General features: G+C 43.5%; 1 protein-coding gene across 9 annotated transcripts in view; it reads left to right on the top strand.

The window, feature by feature from the left end:
- TEAD1 (TEA domain transcription factor 1) overlaps positions 1 to 17968 on the top strand; it is a 381458-nt gene that overhangs the window by 298505 nt on the left and 64985 nt on the right. For 5 of the 9 annotated variants that reach the window (XM_043481323.1, XM_043481325.1, XM_043481326.1 and 2 more), the window contains 3 exons: positions 4838 to 4902; positions 7283 to 7345; positions 7435 to 7497. In XM_043481323.1, the coding sequence (XP_043337258.1) occupies positions 4838 to 4902; positions 7283 to 7345; positions 7435 to 7497 (191 nt within the window). The remainder of the gene's footprint in view (positions 1 to 4837; positions 4903 to 7282; positions 7346 to 7434; positions 7498 to 17968) is intronic. The other 4 variants (XM_043481322.1, XM_043481321.1, XM_043481320.1 and 1 more) reach the window with 3 other exon arrangements.

Below are 17968 nucleotides of genomic sequence, written 5' to 3'. Positions count from 1 at the left end.
CTAGAGAATCCAGAGGAGCCTGGCAGGCTGCTGTCCATAGGGTAGCTCAGGGTTGGACATGACTGAAGCGAGTAAGCAGCCGCAGCATCAAGAAGAATGAAGGAAATGAGTCGTGGATACCGTGAATGTAGAATCTGGAGATTTCTGGGCTCAGAAAGACAGAGTGCGCAGTGGTCAAGGGGGGCTTGAGGATCAGCATGCCTGGTTTTTAAGCCGCAGTTTCCTCTGTATATGTTTTAAATGCTGCTTCCTCTGTCTAAAAAGATCTTTGGCCTACCCCCTCCATTCTGCCTGTCAAAATCAGGCTTATCACTCTAGTTAATGATAATGCACACTGAAGGATGTAGGGAGGTTATCACGCCTGCCATTTATTTTGAAACGCAGCAACAACAGAAAACAGTAAGTTGGCTCAGTGGATGGACAGAGGAATGGACAGATGGAGTGACATGTTATAAAGCAAATGTAGAAAAAGTGAATGGTAGGGTCTGAGTCGTGGGTGTATATAGTGTTCACTGTGAAACTGTCTCTGGAAGATTTCTGTATGTTGGAAATTTTTCATAATAAAATGTTGGAGGAAAGGGCTTCCCTGGTGGCTGAGACAGTAAGGAATCTTCCTGCAGTGCAGGAGACTGGCGATTGATCCCTGGGTCGGGAAGATCTCCTGGAGAAGGGAATGGCTTACCCACTTCAGTATTCTTGCCGGGATAATTCCATGGACAGAGGCGCCTGGGGGGTTATACAGTCAATGGGGTGCTGGAGAAAGTATAATCTGTCTTTAAAAGCTAGCTTCTATTCCAGTACTTTGGGAAAGACTTTCTAGATTGATGGAATTATTTATGACTGATGACCCACGTGTGTTGCTAGAGGCATTGTCAGTGGCTGTCTGTCTGGTAGAGCTGATCTCCTCGATCTTAGCCTGTGTTTTGGGCAGTAAACTCCTTGTGAAGAGCAGACTAGGCAGTCTTTAAATATTGGATACATCAGACAGGCATCATGTAAGGCACAAAGGAGAGATGGTTCTCGGAGTTTCCTGTCCTTGGTTGGAGAATTCTGTACCTCAGTTGTCATGTGTGTGTGTACTCAGCGTCTCACTCTTTGTGACCCCATCGTGGACTACAGTCCCTGGAATTTACCAAGCAAGAATACTGGAGCAGGTTGCAATTTCCTACTCCTGGGGGTCTTCCCGACTGAGGTAGATCGAGGGTTTGAGCCTGTTTCTCTTGGGTCTCCTGCATTGCATGCACATTTTTCACCACTGCACCACCTGGGAATCCCTCTGTTCCTTAGTACCATGAGTCAAATCTAGGGCTTTGAATGGTATGGGTCCACACCATTTGGAGGGTCATGCTCTAGAAGTATAAATAGGGCTCAGAATGTCCTATGAAGGTTGCTAACAAGAATTCATTCAGAACCAGGCACCCAGAAAGAGACTCCGAAATCATTTGGAATGACATACTTTTTTTCTTAAAGAGTAAGCATATTATAATTCTGGGAAGATTTAGAATATAAAATTTTAAATATAATCAATACCATAGTGTGTATATTTTTATTTTAAGGATTTGTGCCTAGGAGTTCTTCAGTATGCATGTTTAAAATAATTTGGCTCATATAACAGGTTAGTCTGTATTTCCAAATTAAAATGTGCAATGAAGTAATTGACTTAGACTTGATTTTGGGAAGGGTTGAAGTCTTAACTAGATTTGTAAGCAATGCTGGCACACTCAAGAGAATTTATTAGGTTTCTAAGAGTTGTTTAAGGGGAGGTTTTGTAAGTTAAACAGTTCTAATATTTAAAAAATTAAATTAATTATAGATTAAGTACATAGTTTAAATGTTTGAAGGAGTTTAACTAGGTTTGTAAAATGGACCAAACATTAATCCAGTGGCCCTTTGAAAGTGGTTACAAAAATTATAGGATATGTAAGTCGAATTGAAAACGTAAAGATAAACTAGGACATTTTTAAAAAATAACTAAACAGATGAAATAAACATATTTAAAGCCAAGTAAACCTGACTAATGTTGCTCTGCACAAAACCACCCTTACCATCATTAAAAAAAAAAAAGCTCACATAAAATAAAGTGACTGACGCTGCGCTTTGAGTGCACAGTAGATGCTTGGTATTAGTGGAATCTGAATTTATCATTTGAATCAGCAATATTCCTTTTGGTGAGGAAAGAAGAAACACATAGCAACCTCAAGTTAATTACTCTTCTTGGCTTGAAACATGGTTTGAAAGAACATAGGCTTTTGAAAGGGGATCTTGCTCCTGTAAGGAACGGGGACATGAGAGTCATGACAGACTTTCCATGATATGACGTAGCGTCGTGCTCAGCACACAGTAGATGCTCGGTGAGGGCCTCTTGTAGTAGTGGTTTTTAGAAGCGCTTTAATCAAAGTATGAGTTGACATTGTTTATGCCACTGCATAAACCAAAGGGTGTACAGTCAAACGTGGCTATCCTGGGTACTGATCTCATCCATTCAACCGAATGCCATAAGAAATTAAAAACTGGAGATATAAGTTATAGGCCACTTGGATGAAGCTATTCTGTCTGCTTTCAGAGAAAATAAGCAAGTCTGGGGCCAGGAGGCGTTTTTGCCATCTGGACAAGGTTCAAATGAAATTGCATGTAATTCACAGCCCTAGATTTATTTCATCCCAGCCACTCAGCCCTGAACAGGGTGCACCGTGAGGCCCGAGCTGGAGGATGCTTGGCCCCTCTGCAGACGTTGTCATTTAGGTCTGACTTCTGGTAATTAGGCACTCCGAGCTGGGCTCTGCTGTCAGCCAGCCTTTGAGACAAATTGCAAAATCTGTACAACCATCTGAGAGATGGAGAAGTAGACCCAATGACACTACAGGGGATATTGGTAGTTCTCAAAAGTTGAAAGAGAATGCTTTGAGAAGCAATCCTCAGAACTGAATTTAGAGGTCCTTTTCCTGTGGTTAAAGAGTAAGTTCAGTCAGTCACAGAATCAGGATTGACGACTCAAAGGTGGAAATGATAGACTTCATCTAACAAAAATGAACTGCAGTAGAAATAAATGTAATGTTTTATATTTGGATCTGAAAATCCCAACTATGCATGAAAAGACTGGGAACAGAGCTAGGGATATATCTGAGAAGTAGCTCATATGAAAAAGACCTTGGAATTAATTGACTTCAGTTGACAGTTAATTGTAATCTCCCCAAATCTAGTGCAGTGCTGGGCTGCATCAACAAAGATGGAATATTTAGGACGAGGCAGATGCCTATAGTTCTGGACTCCAGGCTGTGAAAGGAAACGACAAGGATGGTCACAGGATGGAGGTGGGAGTGTTCCAAACTTTGTCACAGATAACAAAGGAACAGGAAAGGTTTAGCTTGGATAAAGCGCTGCTGGAGGACCTTAAAGCTGTCAGAATTTTCTGTGCATTAGGAACTAACCTTCTTCTTGTTAAGAGAAACAGAAGAATCCCGGGGCGGGGGTGGGGGGGGGTGAGGGTGGGTAAGGGGGTGGTGGTGGTGAAAGTTACAGGAAACCTCAAATAAGACTTTATCCTTCAATATGATTTAAGGTAGAATGGGCTTTTCCCTTCATTCTAGAAGTGCTGGCTTCTGTAAGGACTCAGACTTTTAGGGGTGGGAAAGGGTGGCTCAGAAGTCACCAAGATTCCACAATTCCTTTGCCTTCCAGCAGTGACTATGTTCTGCACGCTCCTAACACAGGCAGGTGGAGAACAGAGCCATAATTATAGGAATGTTCTAGGCAGCAATGGGAGAGGTTTTTTGAATTATTAGGCAAGATTCCCATCAAGACACTCTCACCAGAGCATTCAGTTCTTTTCTCTGCTGGGGAGGTCTGAGGCATGCAGTTCTTCCCTTTCACCAGAGGCTGTGTTAGTGTCTCCTTTTTGCTTTCTGTGTGCCCAGCAGTGCACCATGAGCTGGGAAGACAAAAACTCTTGCTGTCTTCAGCTATGCAGGATGTGGAGAGTGAGACAGTACACACAAATTAGACCACTAGCTACACTGTTAGGCTTAAAGTGACAGTTTGGACCCATGTGTCCTGTATGAGTGCATTTTTATTTCATGTAGTATTTGTAATACATTTCCCCACTTGGCTTTGGGGATTTATTTTCCCATTTATATTATAGTTCAGGTCATCTGTTTGAGATTTCTCAGTGTCTTGGTGCAGTAGGGACAGGAGGCATTTGTTTATACTTTAAGGCACTTTCCCCCGAAAGTTATGAAGGATGGAAAAGATTGAGTCATTTTTTTCCTCCCCACTGACAGTTTTGTGTATGGTTTATTACTGATTCAGTGACTACCTTTGGGGGCTATCTGCCTTCATACTGTAACTTCTTTTCCTTGTGTTTCTGTGGTCACAACAGTTCATCCTCTCATGGCTATAATGACACTAACTGGAGTTAGTGTAGAAGAGTACACTACACCCATGAGTTTCTACACCCATGAGTAGAAACCTGGGTGAGAAGGAATGGATATGAAAAATAAAACCAGACCGGAAGCTGGTCTGTGTGCTTCCACAGTAATCCTTGTATTTGTTTACACAAGTGACCATCCCTTTAGGGACAAGCATGCAAAAAACAAAAGGCACATTTTAACTGCTGGTTGTAGTTCATGATTAAATTCCCTTCTTCCTAATTTCCCTTAGTAAATATTTTCTGCAAAAATTATACTTTTAATTTTTCTAGCATTAATAAACTTACAGATACAACATAAAAATTCTTGATTCCAAATTCTAGTCTTAGCATTCAGAGGCTTTTTACACCTCACCCCGGCCCCACTCACACACCAAAGTAACCTACTTTATTGTAAATTCTTCTTTCTTTCAGGTAGGAATGAATTGATAGCCAGATACATCAAACTCAGGACAGGGAAGACGAGGACCAGAAAACAGGTAAAATAACCAACCTGGAAATTGTGCATGTCAGCGAATGGCCCACGGAGGCATTTTGGCTGCAGTGGCTGTCTGTGCTTTGGCTCCTAGGAGCCCCCAACTGGAGTTCCCTGTAAGGACGTCAGTGTTGTAGGTGTTTGAAATTGGCTCCATTTTTGCCGTTCCTCATTTCAGTGACCTTTTATTCCATGGTCTCTGGAGTTCCTTCTATACACATATGGAAAAGTTTCACTGCTAAGGACAGTGTATGAACTGCTCCTGTATGCTAAATCTTCAATTTTCTTTCCCAAACTGTGCATCTGCAAACATTGTAAAAGCTGCAGGTGCAGATACACTTTGCAAGTCATGAAATTTTGAGATTTTGCGCATTGTAAAATCCTGGAACAATTACCTATTAGTCATCATTTCACTGCAAAAGTAACACTAGCAGCCGTGAGCATTGGCCAGAACATGAGGCTGAATGATGTGCGTCCAGGGAACTGTTGCTCCTCAAGCTATGGCTTTTTGTCAGTAGCTGCTGTGACTGAAATGAAGTTACAACTTAAATACCTTTGTGCAGCGCTGGGTCAGGAATTTTCCTCTGCCCTCCCATCAGGGCCGTGGCGCTCTTCACTCCTTGTGATGTAAAGCAGCCCAAACCTCTGACCCAGTTCAGAACTGGAATGGATGAGAAATTAGCGTTTAATGAAAAGCAGAAAAAGAAAGAAATGGAAAAGGGGGAGGGAAATCAAACCAAGCTCATGGGTGAGTTCTTAACAAGAAAAAAAAAGAAATATTTATAATATGTGTTTCGGTGTTGACTATGCTACCTGATTCGGCATGAATTTTAAAAACTTATAATCAAACCAAAAGGCGAGCTCAGTTGTGCGCTTGTGAAACCCTGAGCAGCAGATTCCAGTCCTCTGCTTGGGTGATGAGTTGTTTTTCTGAGCGTTTATGACGGGGAGAGCTTTCCCCAGGAATGCCCCGGTGCCCCCGCCGGGAGCCCACTGCTGAGTCAGCGCAGAGGCAGGTGGCCGCCCGCCAGTGCTCTGAGGCAGGGCATTGTCTGTTCGGTGAATGTCTCCCCCTCTGTGGCCCACAGCAAGCCAGTAGATCACATCAAAACAAAATTCGGGTGAAAGCAGGAGCCGGATGGAGAGGTGAAGAGGATGGGGGAGTTCCTGCTTCTCCGTACTTAAAAGGAAAAAAAAAATGCAAAAGCAAATAGAAAGAAAAAATTGATAATTGACACTGGAAAACAAAGTTAGAGATAAGCGGATCAATTATTATCATAAAGCCTGTTTTTAAGGTCATTAGAGTGTTTGAAATCAAGTAATGACCTCACAGTCCGAGTCTCTGAACTTCTAAATGGAAGCTTCTAAATTTCTGAAACAGACAAATCTAATTCCCAACATACTGAAAGTCCTGGACCTGAGCTGTCTGCTGATCTGTGAGCTCTGGTCATGTGCCCAACCCCTTCAGTGAGGGGAGGCTTCTAAATTTAACCAAGTCCTGCTGAAAGAGATGCAAATTTGTTTACCCAGTGGAATCATTGTGTTTCAGAAGCCCGGCTTGGCTCGGTTTCCACACCCCGGCATCCTGGGGATGTTTTTAGGCAGCAGTTGGTGATACCTCTCCAATGTGAATTTGTTGTTCAGCAAATCCGTGTGGTTTTTCAACCCAGATTTTTAACAGGATGGCTGGCTGGCTGTATTCACACTTTTCGCTTTGTAATAATATGCAAATCCACTTGGCGCCCAGTCAATACCCAAAAGAGTGGAAGGATTAAAGATATTTATAAGGGCAAAAAAAAAAAAAAGCTCTGCTAACTGGGTCTTTCCATTTCTCTTTGAGATCTAATTTACATGTCAGTATTATTTTAACATTTGCTACAGAATCCAGAGCTCTTAATGAGATCAGAATACAACTGACAGCTTCAGCTTTTTGATTCTGCAGAATGTGCTAATTTATGGATAGTCTCTTCTAAATTGAGAAAAAGGGATTTTCCCTCCTGATACTGAGAAGCTATAAATATTTTCATTTACCTCTACCCCCACCTTTTAAATTTTATGAAGAAAACAACCCCACTCTCCCCCTCTCATCCCGTGGCCCGCAATTTCTCCTGGGTGAGAAAACTAATATTAGCTTCAACTTTCATCCTGAATCCAGTCACTGCAGTGATGACCCAGTCTGAAAAGCTTAGAGCAGCGCTGGGGGCTTGGTGTCTGGCTGGGACTGTGTATTCCTAACTGCAGAGCTTTGTTGAGATGCAAATAACCTCCCCCCCCCACCCCCCACCCCCGAAACCCTCCCAAGGAGTAGCGATTTTATATTTGATTTCCTTTTTTTGTTTTGTTTTGTTTTGTTTTGTTTCCCCTCATAAACCCGAACAATGTAGGTGTCTAGTCATATACAGGTCTTAGCAAGAAAGAAAGTTCGAGAAATTCAAGCCGCCATTAAGGTACGTCTGGCTTGCCCAGTTGTAGGGGGCTTTTCATCTCCATGGTTACAGGCTTTTCCTTTGTTTTCCTCCCTTCCCCTACCCTGCAGGTGTCTAGTCACATTCAGGTTCTTGCCAGAAGGAAATCTCGTGATTTTCATTCCAAGCTAAAGGTATGCGCTTTCCTGCTTTTTGGCTTGTGGTTGCTATGCATCTCACTTCCTGTTTTCCATGGTGACTGGTGAATGCCTGGTGCTGGGATTCTGGTAACCTAGTTTCCTCGCATGTGAAAGCTGTTTACATTTCTTTGTGTCTAATCTCTCTGTTTCTGTACTAGCCTCACATTAAGCTCAGAGTGTGTGGTGTGTGTGTGCGTGTGCGTGTGTGTGTGTCCCCCTAATAACACTGCAAATGCAGCAGAGAGCTAGTCTTGATAACTTTTCAGCACAGAAACATTGCTTTTTTTCAGTCGTCAAATACCTACCAAGAAGCACTGAGCTAAGAGGGAAAAAAAGTCCAAGAGATGTAAAGTTGGTGTAGAAATTATAAATGAATCATTTCCAAGAGATCATCATGAAATTACTTTTTGAAATATTTAGAAATTATTTTAAATTTGTGTTTTTGATGTATTTTCAATACTTATGAAAAATACATCTTCTTCATGGAATTTTTTATGTGTTCTTCCAACAGAGAATATTTTCTGCCAGATTTCTTCCACATTTCTTAATAATATTTTTTAAGTGTGTGGCTTTGTTAATTAAAATAGAAATTTGAGGTGAGGCCTTAAAAAACAAAAGATAGATCTTAGAGATGAGAAAGCTTTTGATCAAATCCATGTTTGCAATTCTGTTTATACTTGAATTTAATTTTTTTTTTTGTACATGTGCCTCATTTCCTAGTCTTTTAAAATATATTTCATAGCAAAAACAGAGGCATGGACAATTTTAAAATGCAAGTTCTCCTTGTTTTCTCCCTTTCCAAAGTTTGCAGTAAAATACACATGACTCTTTTTTCCCCCCCAATGTCCTGTTTTAGAAATGCAAAGGGATTACAGTTTGCATGGAGGAGCTTTATAATAAAAATGAATCCATAACCCATATTGTTGTCTTTCTACCATGCCTGTTTTTGGTTCTCTTTTGATTTTTTCCCCCCATATATTAAGTAAATTTGTTCATTTGTTCTAAGCTAAAGAACAAAGTGTAATTTCACAGCCCTAAGTGGTGAACGCCAGGACTCTTCCCAAGGTCCTCCAACTTTTTAGATGCAAACAAGGCTGGCTGTGGAATAGGACTGGTGACCAGGAAGGCGCGTTTGGTGTGCCCTCTGCAGTGGGCAGCATGCTGGCTCGCTCGCACATGTGGCTGATGGTGGCTGGCTTTTAGCTGCACTGGCTGAGCAGTTGGAAGACTAAAATAACTTCATAGCTCCTGCTTTTTAACCACAGGTGCAGTCCTTTCTATGTGGATGTAACTACCCCAGTGTTTGCTCAAGTTCTCACTCTGTTTCTAGTTTCCCTAACGGATTAATGATGTACAAAGAAGTTTATAGACATCAACTTTGTGTTTCCATCTGCGATGTTTTAAATTGCTCTGTTTCTGCACTGTGTGGTTCCTATATGCTTACCAGGGCACACAGCCCTAGACCGAAAGCCCTGTAAATGGTGGATAAAGCTGTCCCGGTCAGAGGGGATCCCTATGGGATTCCACAAGCACTCTTTTTCTCTCTTGGGGACTTTACAAATCTTCCTCAGTGGAAATAGTTTTGCCGTTACCTTATGCGTATACATACATACCAACACACAGTTGTATTTGTGTTTGTTCTTTTAAAAAAAAAAAAATGACCTCTCCCCACTTTTGGCCAGCACCGGACCATTTCCTCTGGAGCAGGCACGAGGGGGAGGCAGAAACAGAGGCAGTGGGGTAGCAAGGCTCTCGGCATTTCAGCTCCAAGAACCACCTCCATCTTCTTACAGTTCCTCTCCTTCCTGCCTACCTCATTATTCTGGGAAAAATGGAGGCCTTTGTTCTTCCCATCAGCTAATACCAGTTGAGTGTTCCAGGCATGGCACTCATCATGGTGGGCAGCTAACAACCAACCCTCTATTCATAGAGCTGGCCGTGGAAATGGGAATGTGAAATACAGGGCACTGTAGGGTAAGTGTTAGCAGAGAGAGCCAAAGTGAAACGTGCAGGGAATCCTAGGGCCCAGTTGCATGGACCATGTCTGCTGAGTCTGGGGATGAAAGGAGTTAGTGCAGCGCAAAGCCTCGTGTATTCTCTCACATTAGCTCACTACAAAGCGAGTTCCGTTCTTCAGATTTTGAGCAATACTGTTGAGGAAACCAGGTCTCCAAAGGTTCAGTTAACTCACCAAAAGCCACCCAGTGTAGGAATAGGCCAAGTCACGATTTGAACTCAGATCTTTCTGGATTCTGAGCCGCTGTTCTTTCAGACGGGGTTTCATCTGGCAGAGGCTAAAGTGGTTTTTAAGCAACAAGCTTCATGTCAGTGTATGGGGTAGACAACCTGTTACCGCCCCTCATGCCCCTTGGAGCTGGGCAGACAGCCCCTGCTTCCCATAATCCCTCAGCCTCCACATTTTAGACGTAAGATGATTTTTAAACTTTGAGCCGTTGGTGAAAACAGTGTGGGCTTAATTTGGGATTGATGCTGTGCTGATAATCAGTAAGACAGGGGCGAGATGCGTTCCTTGCTGCAGAGCCGCTGCATCCCCACTCGAGGGAGTCAGGACGGCCAAGGAGAATAAGGCTGCCTGTCACCTGCCTGCCTTGATGCTGCTGCCTTCATCTCCCATGGGCATTTTATGCTAAAGATGCTCTCCTTCATCTTCCTAACCAGCCCTTCCCGGGAAGTGGGCTCAGCCCCATGAGCCTGGTAGGAGAGGTACATCTCCCCACTCGATCTGCACTTCCTTGTTCAGCTCTGGAGTCTAATAGCCACGGGAGGCAGGGATGAGCATCCTCACCAAGTTCCTGGTGGGGTCAGGCTGATAGCCTCTGTCTTCTTGGCCTCCCAGATAAACTCACTGCTGAAAGTTGAAGTCATCCCAATAGACAAAAAGGAGAGCTTCTGAGCAGGGGTGGGGATGGCAGGAAATATCCAGACCCACAAGAGGGGCCTTGCTTTGTCTGAGGTGATGTGACCAGGCTTCCTGGAGGAGGTGGCTGTTGACTGACCATCTCAGGACCTGTCCTTGCTGCGCCTGCCCAGCCAGGCCCCTCCCCATTTCTCCACATGCTCAGCAGTCAAAGAATTTCTGTTCTCTGGGATGGACAGGCCTGTGGCCCTCCTGTGAAGACTGTAGTTGAGTTTCATTTCTGTCCTCCCTCGGAGTTTGAAAAAGCAGTTTACTCATAGCCAGGGCCAGAGCCAGGTATGGCTTCCAGGGTGCCCTCCTGCCTGTGAGTCTGTCTTGACTTTCCTCAGAAGGGTGTGGGAGAATTCTTTAGGCTAATGGTTTTCTAGCCTTTTTAAAGTAGCAAAATTCACATTTCAAATTGAAATCTTACTTGAAAATTTCAAAATATGAAAATGTAAAACCTGTTTTAGCTAGAACTCTCACTCTCTCATCCTTAGCAGCGGCCTCTTTGGCTGGTTCTGTTGAATAAGGTTTGAAAACCCACTGCTTTAGATGGAAGGTAAATGAAAGGGCCATCCCTTTCAGCCATTCCTCTGACTGTCTTTATATAGGACAGCTTCTGAAAGCCCACATTTTCTGAGTCCCATAGCCTATTCTGCCATATTCTTCTGAAGGAAACAGGCTGGAGAGAGAGTGGTTATTCTCATGTCAGTCACAAATGAGTCATTCTAGCTACAGAAATCACACTCCTGAAAATCTGTTAGGCTGAGTTTCAGAGATTGGCTTTAGGCTTTTGCTAAGTGCAGTGTTTCTCAAAGTGCTTGTTTGTGAGCCAGATCACCCCCAAAATGTGTGGACTTTAATTTTTGCTTTAAAAAAAATGGTTTTAGTAAAAGTTTAAGATTTCCATGTAGATTTGAACTTTAAAAGCACAGAAATAATTACTTCGTGCAGTCCAGTAACTGTTCCATTGGGAACCTATGTGTTCTAGACCCTTTAGTAGATGTTGGGCCTGAAAAGTTGAATAAGCAGAGTTTCTGTTCCCGAAGAACATTCGTCTTTTCTGTTATTTTTGGCCACATTTGGGGAAACTACAAGATTCCCAGTGGATTGTCTCCAGCTAGCGGACTCTGCAGTAGATATTTAACAGAGTGGTGCAAAGTTCGAGCAGTGAAAGAATGATTAATTCTGAGTGTGGGAGAATTAGAGAAAGCCCCATGGAGGAGGTGCCCTTAGAACTGTGCTTGGAGGAAGGCAGAGACTTCCCACAGAGAATGGGGGGCTGGGGAACCATGAAGAACAGCATCTAGCTGGAGGCGAGGAATGAGACAGGAGGAGTGAGGTTCATGTGAGGAGCCTGGGGAGCATGCAGGGGTCATTCACAGTCAGGCCGTGGAAAAGATCCCTCCAGCCATTTTCGGAGGACAGCTAGGAGGGAGGCAAAGCTGACCGCACAGAGGCTAATTCAGGGGCTGCTGGAAGAGGGAGGGAGGTGTGGGCCTGGACCAGGAGCTGACCAAGCACCCCAGGGACCCCACTCTTAGCACTAACCCATCCTTATTGTCATCACTGGCTGCTGTGTCCTCTTTCTCACTCATTGTTTCTAAACAGCAAATTATGTTTAAAAGTTCCATTCCAGTCCAATATGGAGAGTGTACATGGAAACTTTTCAATAGCAGCATTTAAAACTTAGGTTATTAAAGGCTGGGTTCTCTTAAAGGAATGGCCATTACCTGAGAGTGTCCATCAAAATTGACTATGACATTTTTGTTGCTGAGCAGCAAATAGTTAATAAGTACAGAGAATGACATATTAAACATTTATGTTTGCACAATCCAGAAATGATTATTTTCATTACATTTCCTTTTAAGTTTTATTTTTTTAGCTGAAGGAAATCAAGGGCAAAACATTATTCTTACTTTTCCTGATTTCCTCTGCCCACTCTCCTTCCTTAATTAGTCTCAGTCTACCCCCATCACCCATCAGTCTCTTTTCTTGCCACTTAACTGTTTCCCTGAGAAAGTCATATCCAGTGAAAATTATATCTTCTTCTTTTGACTTTATCCTAAAACTGATCTAGATTTTTTCTTTTTCTCCCGTTGTCTACTGTGAACTTGTCCTAAAGCCACTGGCACCAATGTGAAACTGTTCATCTACAGTTTCTCCTGGCCTGAGCCAGGACAGACTTGACCAACAATTCAGGATGGCCTTGGACGCAGACAGCAACCATGAGAGAGAGATGCAAGAGGCAAGGAAAACTAGGGGATAGTTGAAGAGTTCAAGGAGTGATGTGAGGAGGGCAAGAACCAGGAAAGACTGGGGCAGTAGGGGGAAGGGGTGAAGGGGTCGGCCCAGTGCTGATGAGATTCAGAAGCCCTGAGACAGACGGGAAATGCAGGGCATTTGTAGCCAGAGTGTCAGGATATGGGACATGAAATATGTATTTACAGTTTGGGGTTTTGTTTTGTTTTTAATTTTCTTGACCAAAATGTCTAAACTACAAGTCAGATAACTACTGACTACTGTGATAACTACTGCTTTAGAAGACACTCAGTTCTCTTAGTGATGAGAGGACCACGCGTTTGACCCCTATCCAGACACAATCCTTTTGACCCATCAGTCTTCTGATGCTTGGTTCTAGTTATAAAGCAGAAGATACAAAAAGTACAATGAAGTTGCTCAGCTGTGTCCGACTCTTTGTCATTCCGTGGACTGTAGCCTACTGGGCTCCTCTGTCCATGGAATTTTCCAGGCAAGAGTACTGGAGTGGGTTCCCATTCCCTTCTCCAGGGGATCTTCCCAACCCAGGGATTAAACCTGGGTCTCCTGCATTGCAGGCAGACGCTTTTATTGTCTGTGCTACCAGGGAAGCCTCAAAGTACAAGATGGACCTATGCAATTCCAGCGTGCAGATGGCTTGTAGGTTTGGAGCACGCATCAAGCAAGGACACCGGCTGAGAGGTCACTCTTGGACCTTGTGTCACCAGCTGCGTCTACAGCAGTGTCACCCTCGCTGGCTTCATGGATTGTCTGCCATCTCCTCTCCTTCCCCCTGGTTTATCCCCTCATTGGAATCTGTATTTGAGCAGTGAGAGGCAGCAGCCTATCTGGAAGACAGTGTGGTGTTTTCTGAGGACCAGCCTGCAGTTGTAGAAAGGATTCTCTACTTTGAATTATTTCACTCACCATTATTTCATCAAAAGGTCTTTAACTGTTTCTGTTTTTTTTAAGCTCCAGGGATTTATCATCCCAGCATGTAGAAAGACTGAAGGAAAGAAAAAAAGGAGAAAGAAAGATTGTAGAAATACTTTCCGTGCACTAAGCAGTCTTTTCTTTCCTACTCAGAGTTCCTATTAGAGTTTCCTGCTCTGAGTCTCTGTATGTTTGTTTGTCCTGAGAGCTTGTGCAGTCCCTGCCCAGAGGCCTCTTTCCATGATAGCAGCAAAGAGGCAGCCCTTGATTTGCTGGCATCAGAGGCTTGTGTGAGCAGCAGCCCGGCTCACAGGCCACCACCACACTGGACCGCCTCCGTCTTACCCTGAAGGTGGACCAAGCCGCTTCTGTCTGGGTGTGTTTTGGTGAATGCACGACTCTGGACAGTCCTCAGAGGAAGGGAAGTCTTCGTTCTGTCCTGACCTCAGCAGGAATACATCTTAGGCAGGAGACGTGCTCGTGTCAAGCTCTGGATTGTATTGAAGAAAAGCCTGCACTTGCTGACATTGCATCATCCCAGTAGAGCAGAAAAAAGGCCTGAGCTCCTCTGATTGTGTCCGGTCGCTGGTGACTAATTTATGAGCTCCATGTGCTCCCCCGGGCCATTTTCTTCATTCTCACCCTGGTGGCCTTTGTCATTTGATTTCTGAGCAGGCCATTCTTTCCAATCTGCCGTTCCTTCCAATAAGCAGAGAGCTTAAAGTTCAAATTGTTGATTTAATCCTCTTGATAAGTTCAAGAACTTTGCTAGGGCTCTGCTGCAGCCGCATGGCTGAATCCTGGCCGAGTCACCACTGATACCATCCAGGAATGGTCCTGCCCGCAGGGAAGACACACTTCCCTCCATCCCGTGGTGTTACCTGTGGCCCTCTGAGCCACTTCGCTCCTTTGAGCCTTGGCTGTCAGCAGAACACACAGCAAAAGAAGCCTGAAACTACCGTATCCTTTGTCTCAGCGCCAGCACCAAGACACTTGGTCTTGTCATGGGATTTGGGAAATGATACACCGTCTTTCCTGGCATCTCCCAGTCTTCAAGGAGTTCTGCACTCATGACATGTACCGTCTCTCCTCAACATGATTTTCATTACCTTGTTTTTCATTTGCCTGGGTTAAAACCAAGATTGGAGACAGTTCATCTCTTGTGCTTAGAGGCAATGGAGTTAGAACCTCTCATCAACCATGTGATGATGCAGAACTTACAGTGTAAACTGAGGGAGTGAGTACATTTACCTCTTTATTCTATGTCAGCCGAGCCAGGTCAACTTTTCTCTTTAAGGGCAGCAGAAACAGCCTCGTTCTACATTTTTTCCCCTTCCTAGAGAAATTCCATTGTTAACTGGCCTCTGAAATAGACAGTGCCCTAGAATCAGATTGAGCCCAGAGATGATGTACTTCGGACCGGGGCTTCTAAGCATTTCAGGTCTCGAGCAGACTTGAGCCTGGCTGGTGGGCCACATGGGCCCTAAAGATGTCAAGTCCACAGAGTGGCAAGTGCTCGCACAGAGTGGCACTGTGTGCTGAGCGCTTGATGCAGTTCTCAGGGAGCTCCTGAAGGTGGCTGTTGTCCGCACTTTGCATACGAGGATGCAGAGGCTTGCCATGGTGGCTAAGGGACTCACCCAAGGTCACAAGTCTGAATTTGACTCCAGGGCTGTCTGTTGCCACAGACCAAGCTCTTCACGTGATGTCATGTTGCCTCCTTACGGAGTCCTTGCTGGTCAAGGATGAGGGCTCGTTGCCCTGGCTTGAGTTGCTTTGCGTTGTCTCCCTCAACCGAGCCCTATTTTCATTGTGTCTGTTTGTTTGCATTAAATAGAGGAGATGAGTGGTGGGAGCTGGTACATTCTGGCTTTTCAAGGGAGATTTGCCTCCCACTTCTTACTGTCACCTCCCAGGGAAATGGGCTAACGGTCAGAAAGGTGCCTTCTCCCCAAAACATGGACCTGGCCTTAGCTGACATAAATCCCAGGCTTCCTGGTAGAGAGGCCCGAGGCACACCTACAAATCACCTGGACCCTCATCTGCAGTCCTTTATGATGCTAAGCCACACATCACAATGAAAAGCAACACTATTGACAATTACAGAATACTAAATATAGTCCAGTATATTTAAAAATGGACAATGGTAAAAGCCTTGAAAATTTTTTTCTTTGATGTGAATGGAGTCTTTGGCATTTGGAAATACAATAAGATGAATTAATTGCTACTCATTACATGGCAAGTCAGGAGAAGTGTGAATGTGCCTTGTCTCCTCAGCGTTAGCTGTTGCCCGACCGGAATAGGCCCTTTTGTACTTACTCCTGCTTTCTCTAATAATAAGCAAATTAGAGATCATGGCTAGAAAAATTCAAGTGCCCTCTATCCTTTCTCCAAAACCATCATAGACTCTTGTGATGTTTATCTGCTCAGGAGCAACTGCTGATAATTGCAGAGGTCATGTGAATCCACATAGTGTAAGATTAGAAACAACATCTGCAAAATTACTTCTTAGGAAAGTATTCTATTTTGTCTTCTTCTGAAAAAGTGATTTTCTTTTTTTTTTTTTTTTTGAAAAAGTGATTTTCAAGCAAATTGCTATCTTTATTCTCATGTACTGTATTTTTATACTGCTGAGAGAAGTATATTTGGAGAAAAACATTTAATAGCTTTCAGAAGTTTTTGAAACCAAGGTCTTTTTTCTTTTTGATCGTACATGTTTTTTCCTGATATATTGGTGGACTTTCATATGAATACATTAGATTGGAGTCCTTAATTCTGAAATGGTGGCTACTGAATAAGCAGGAGTGTGTTCATTCAGACTTCATATACAGTCACTATAATATTGTACATGCAAGCAGGTGCCATTTTATGTTATCTTTAAAATGTTTATAGCTAATGTCTAAAAATTATGAGATAATTGATTCCCCAGAAAAATCCAAAGCTGAGAAAACAGAGGGGAGACAGGGGTCCCCAACTTTCCAGAGACTTGTTCATAAAATATCCTTGAGTTTGCAGAGCACACCAGTCCAGCCATGTGTATCTGTGGTAGGTTGCCTTCCCATCATGGTTATTACATGAAGACATTTTCCAAACATTGTGTACATTTCAACAGTAGGAAGGAGGCAGTCAGCTGAACCCAGAGTTGTAGTAGTGGCAGCCTTGCTCTGCTTGATGAAATATGAAAATCTGTTTACTTAGTAACAATAACAGTTTGAAAGGCTTCAGGCTGAGGAGTTTATGGCGGCCACTGCCTGCTGGATCCCCTGTGGTGGAGGTAGGGAGGCTGCTGACAGCGCCGAGTGCCAGGAGTCGGGCAGGAAGAGAGTCAAGTGGGAACCGAGACGCGCACCGCGCCTGGGAGTCATTCCTGTGCCTTCGCTCTCAGGTCACATAGGCCGTTTGTTCTTAGCACTCCATCAACAGACTGAGACCCGTGTCTCCTGTTCCATAAATGATTCCCACATTTCAGGTTGTGGGCTCGAGTTAGGGTTTGCTTGGATAAGGGAGATCTGCCTTTTCTTTCCCCACTTCTGCTTTTTGTGGCCTCATTCTTTACAGTCTTAGGAACAGAGGGGCTTAAAATCAGCAAAAAGGAGTCATTGTGAAGTTGTCCAAGCTTTTTCCTAGGGCATATTTTTTTTCATGAATGCTTATATGTACACATGCATGCACTCTGTATTTCCTGTAATCTAAGACATCATAGATTATAACTCAGTATTGACTTAATCATGGTTTTTCAAGATAAAACAATGTGTTCATCCCTTGTAAATCCCATCACATCTCAGAAACGTTAGTGTGAAAACATCTTAGAATAAAATTAATGTGGTATACAAATGTCACATATATCTTTGACTTTACTTAAGCTACTGTTGTTTGGTTAGATTAGCAACCCCACCCTCTTTATTCTGGGAGTAAGTGGTGATGATAGAGTGCAGTGTTTAAAAGTCCGAGATATTAGACCAGAATGACGCAGGGAAGTCATTTACTCAGGTCTGACATTGAGAGTTATAATTTCTCCAAAGCCAGGCATGTATCTCTAGGCTGAAAATGACAGTTTAGAGATCCTTCTATTGAAACCTCCCAGCTCAGTGTCCTCTGCTCCCATTTCAGGATAAGTAGATCTACAGCCAGACTCTCCGTTCTGATTTCCAGATATCCCTGGTGGTGCTTATTATCTGCATGGTTGCTTTAGATTTTAAACAAAAAAATCTAATCTTCTTACTTTTTCAATGTATATCAAAGATAGAGGGGAGATGTTGTAAAATGAAATGAGTACTCAGAATGTCAGCACTACAAAAAGTAGGAAATCACTGGTATAGACATTTTAGTCCATTTGTGGAAAATTGCCTATTC

The sequence above is a fragment of the Cervus canadensis genome, chromosome 11 (genome assembly GCF_019320065.1).
Source record: "Cervus canadensis isolate Bull #8, Minnesota chromosome 11, ASM1932006v1, whole genome shotgun sequence".
Lineage (NCBI taxonomy): Eukaryota > Metazoa > Chordata > Mammalia > Artiodactyla > Cervidae > Cervus > Cervus canadensis.
Note: the sequence above shows the minus strand (reverse complement) of the source record. Positions and strands in the feature narration are given on the sequence as shown.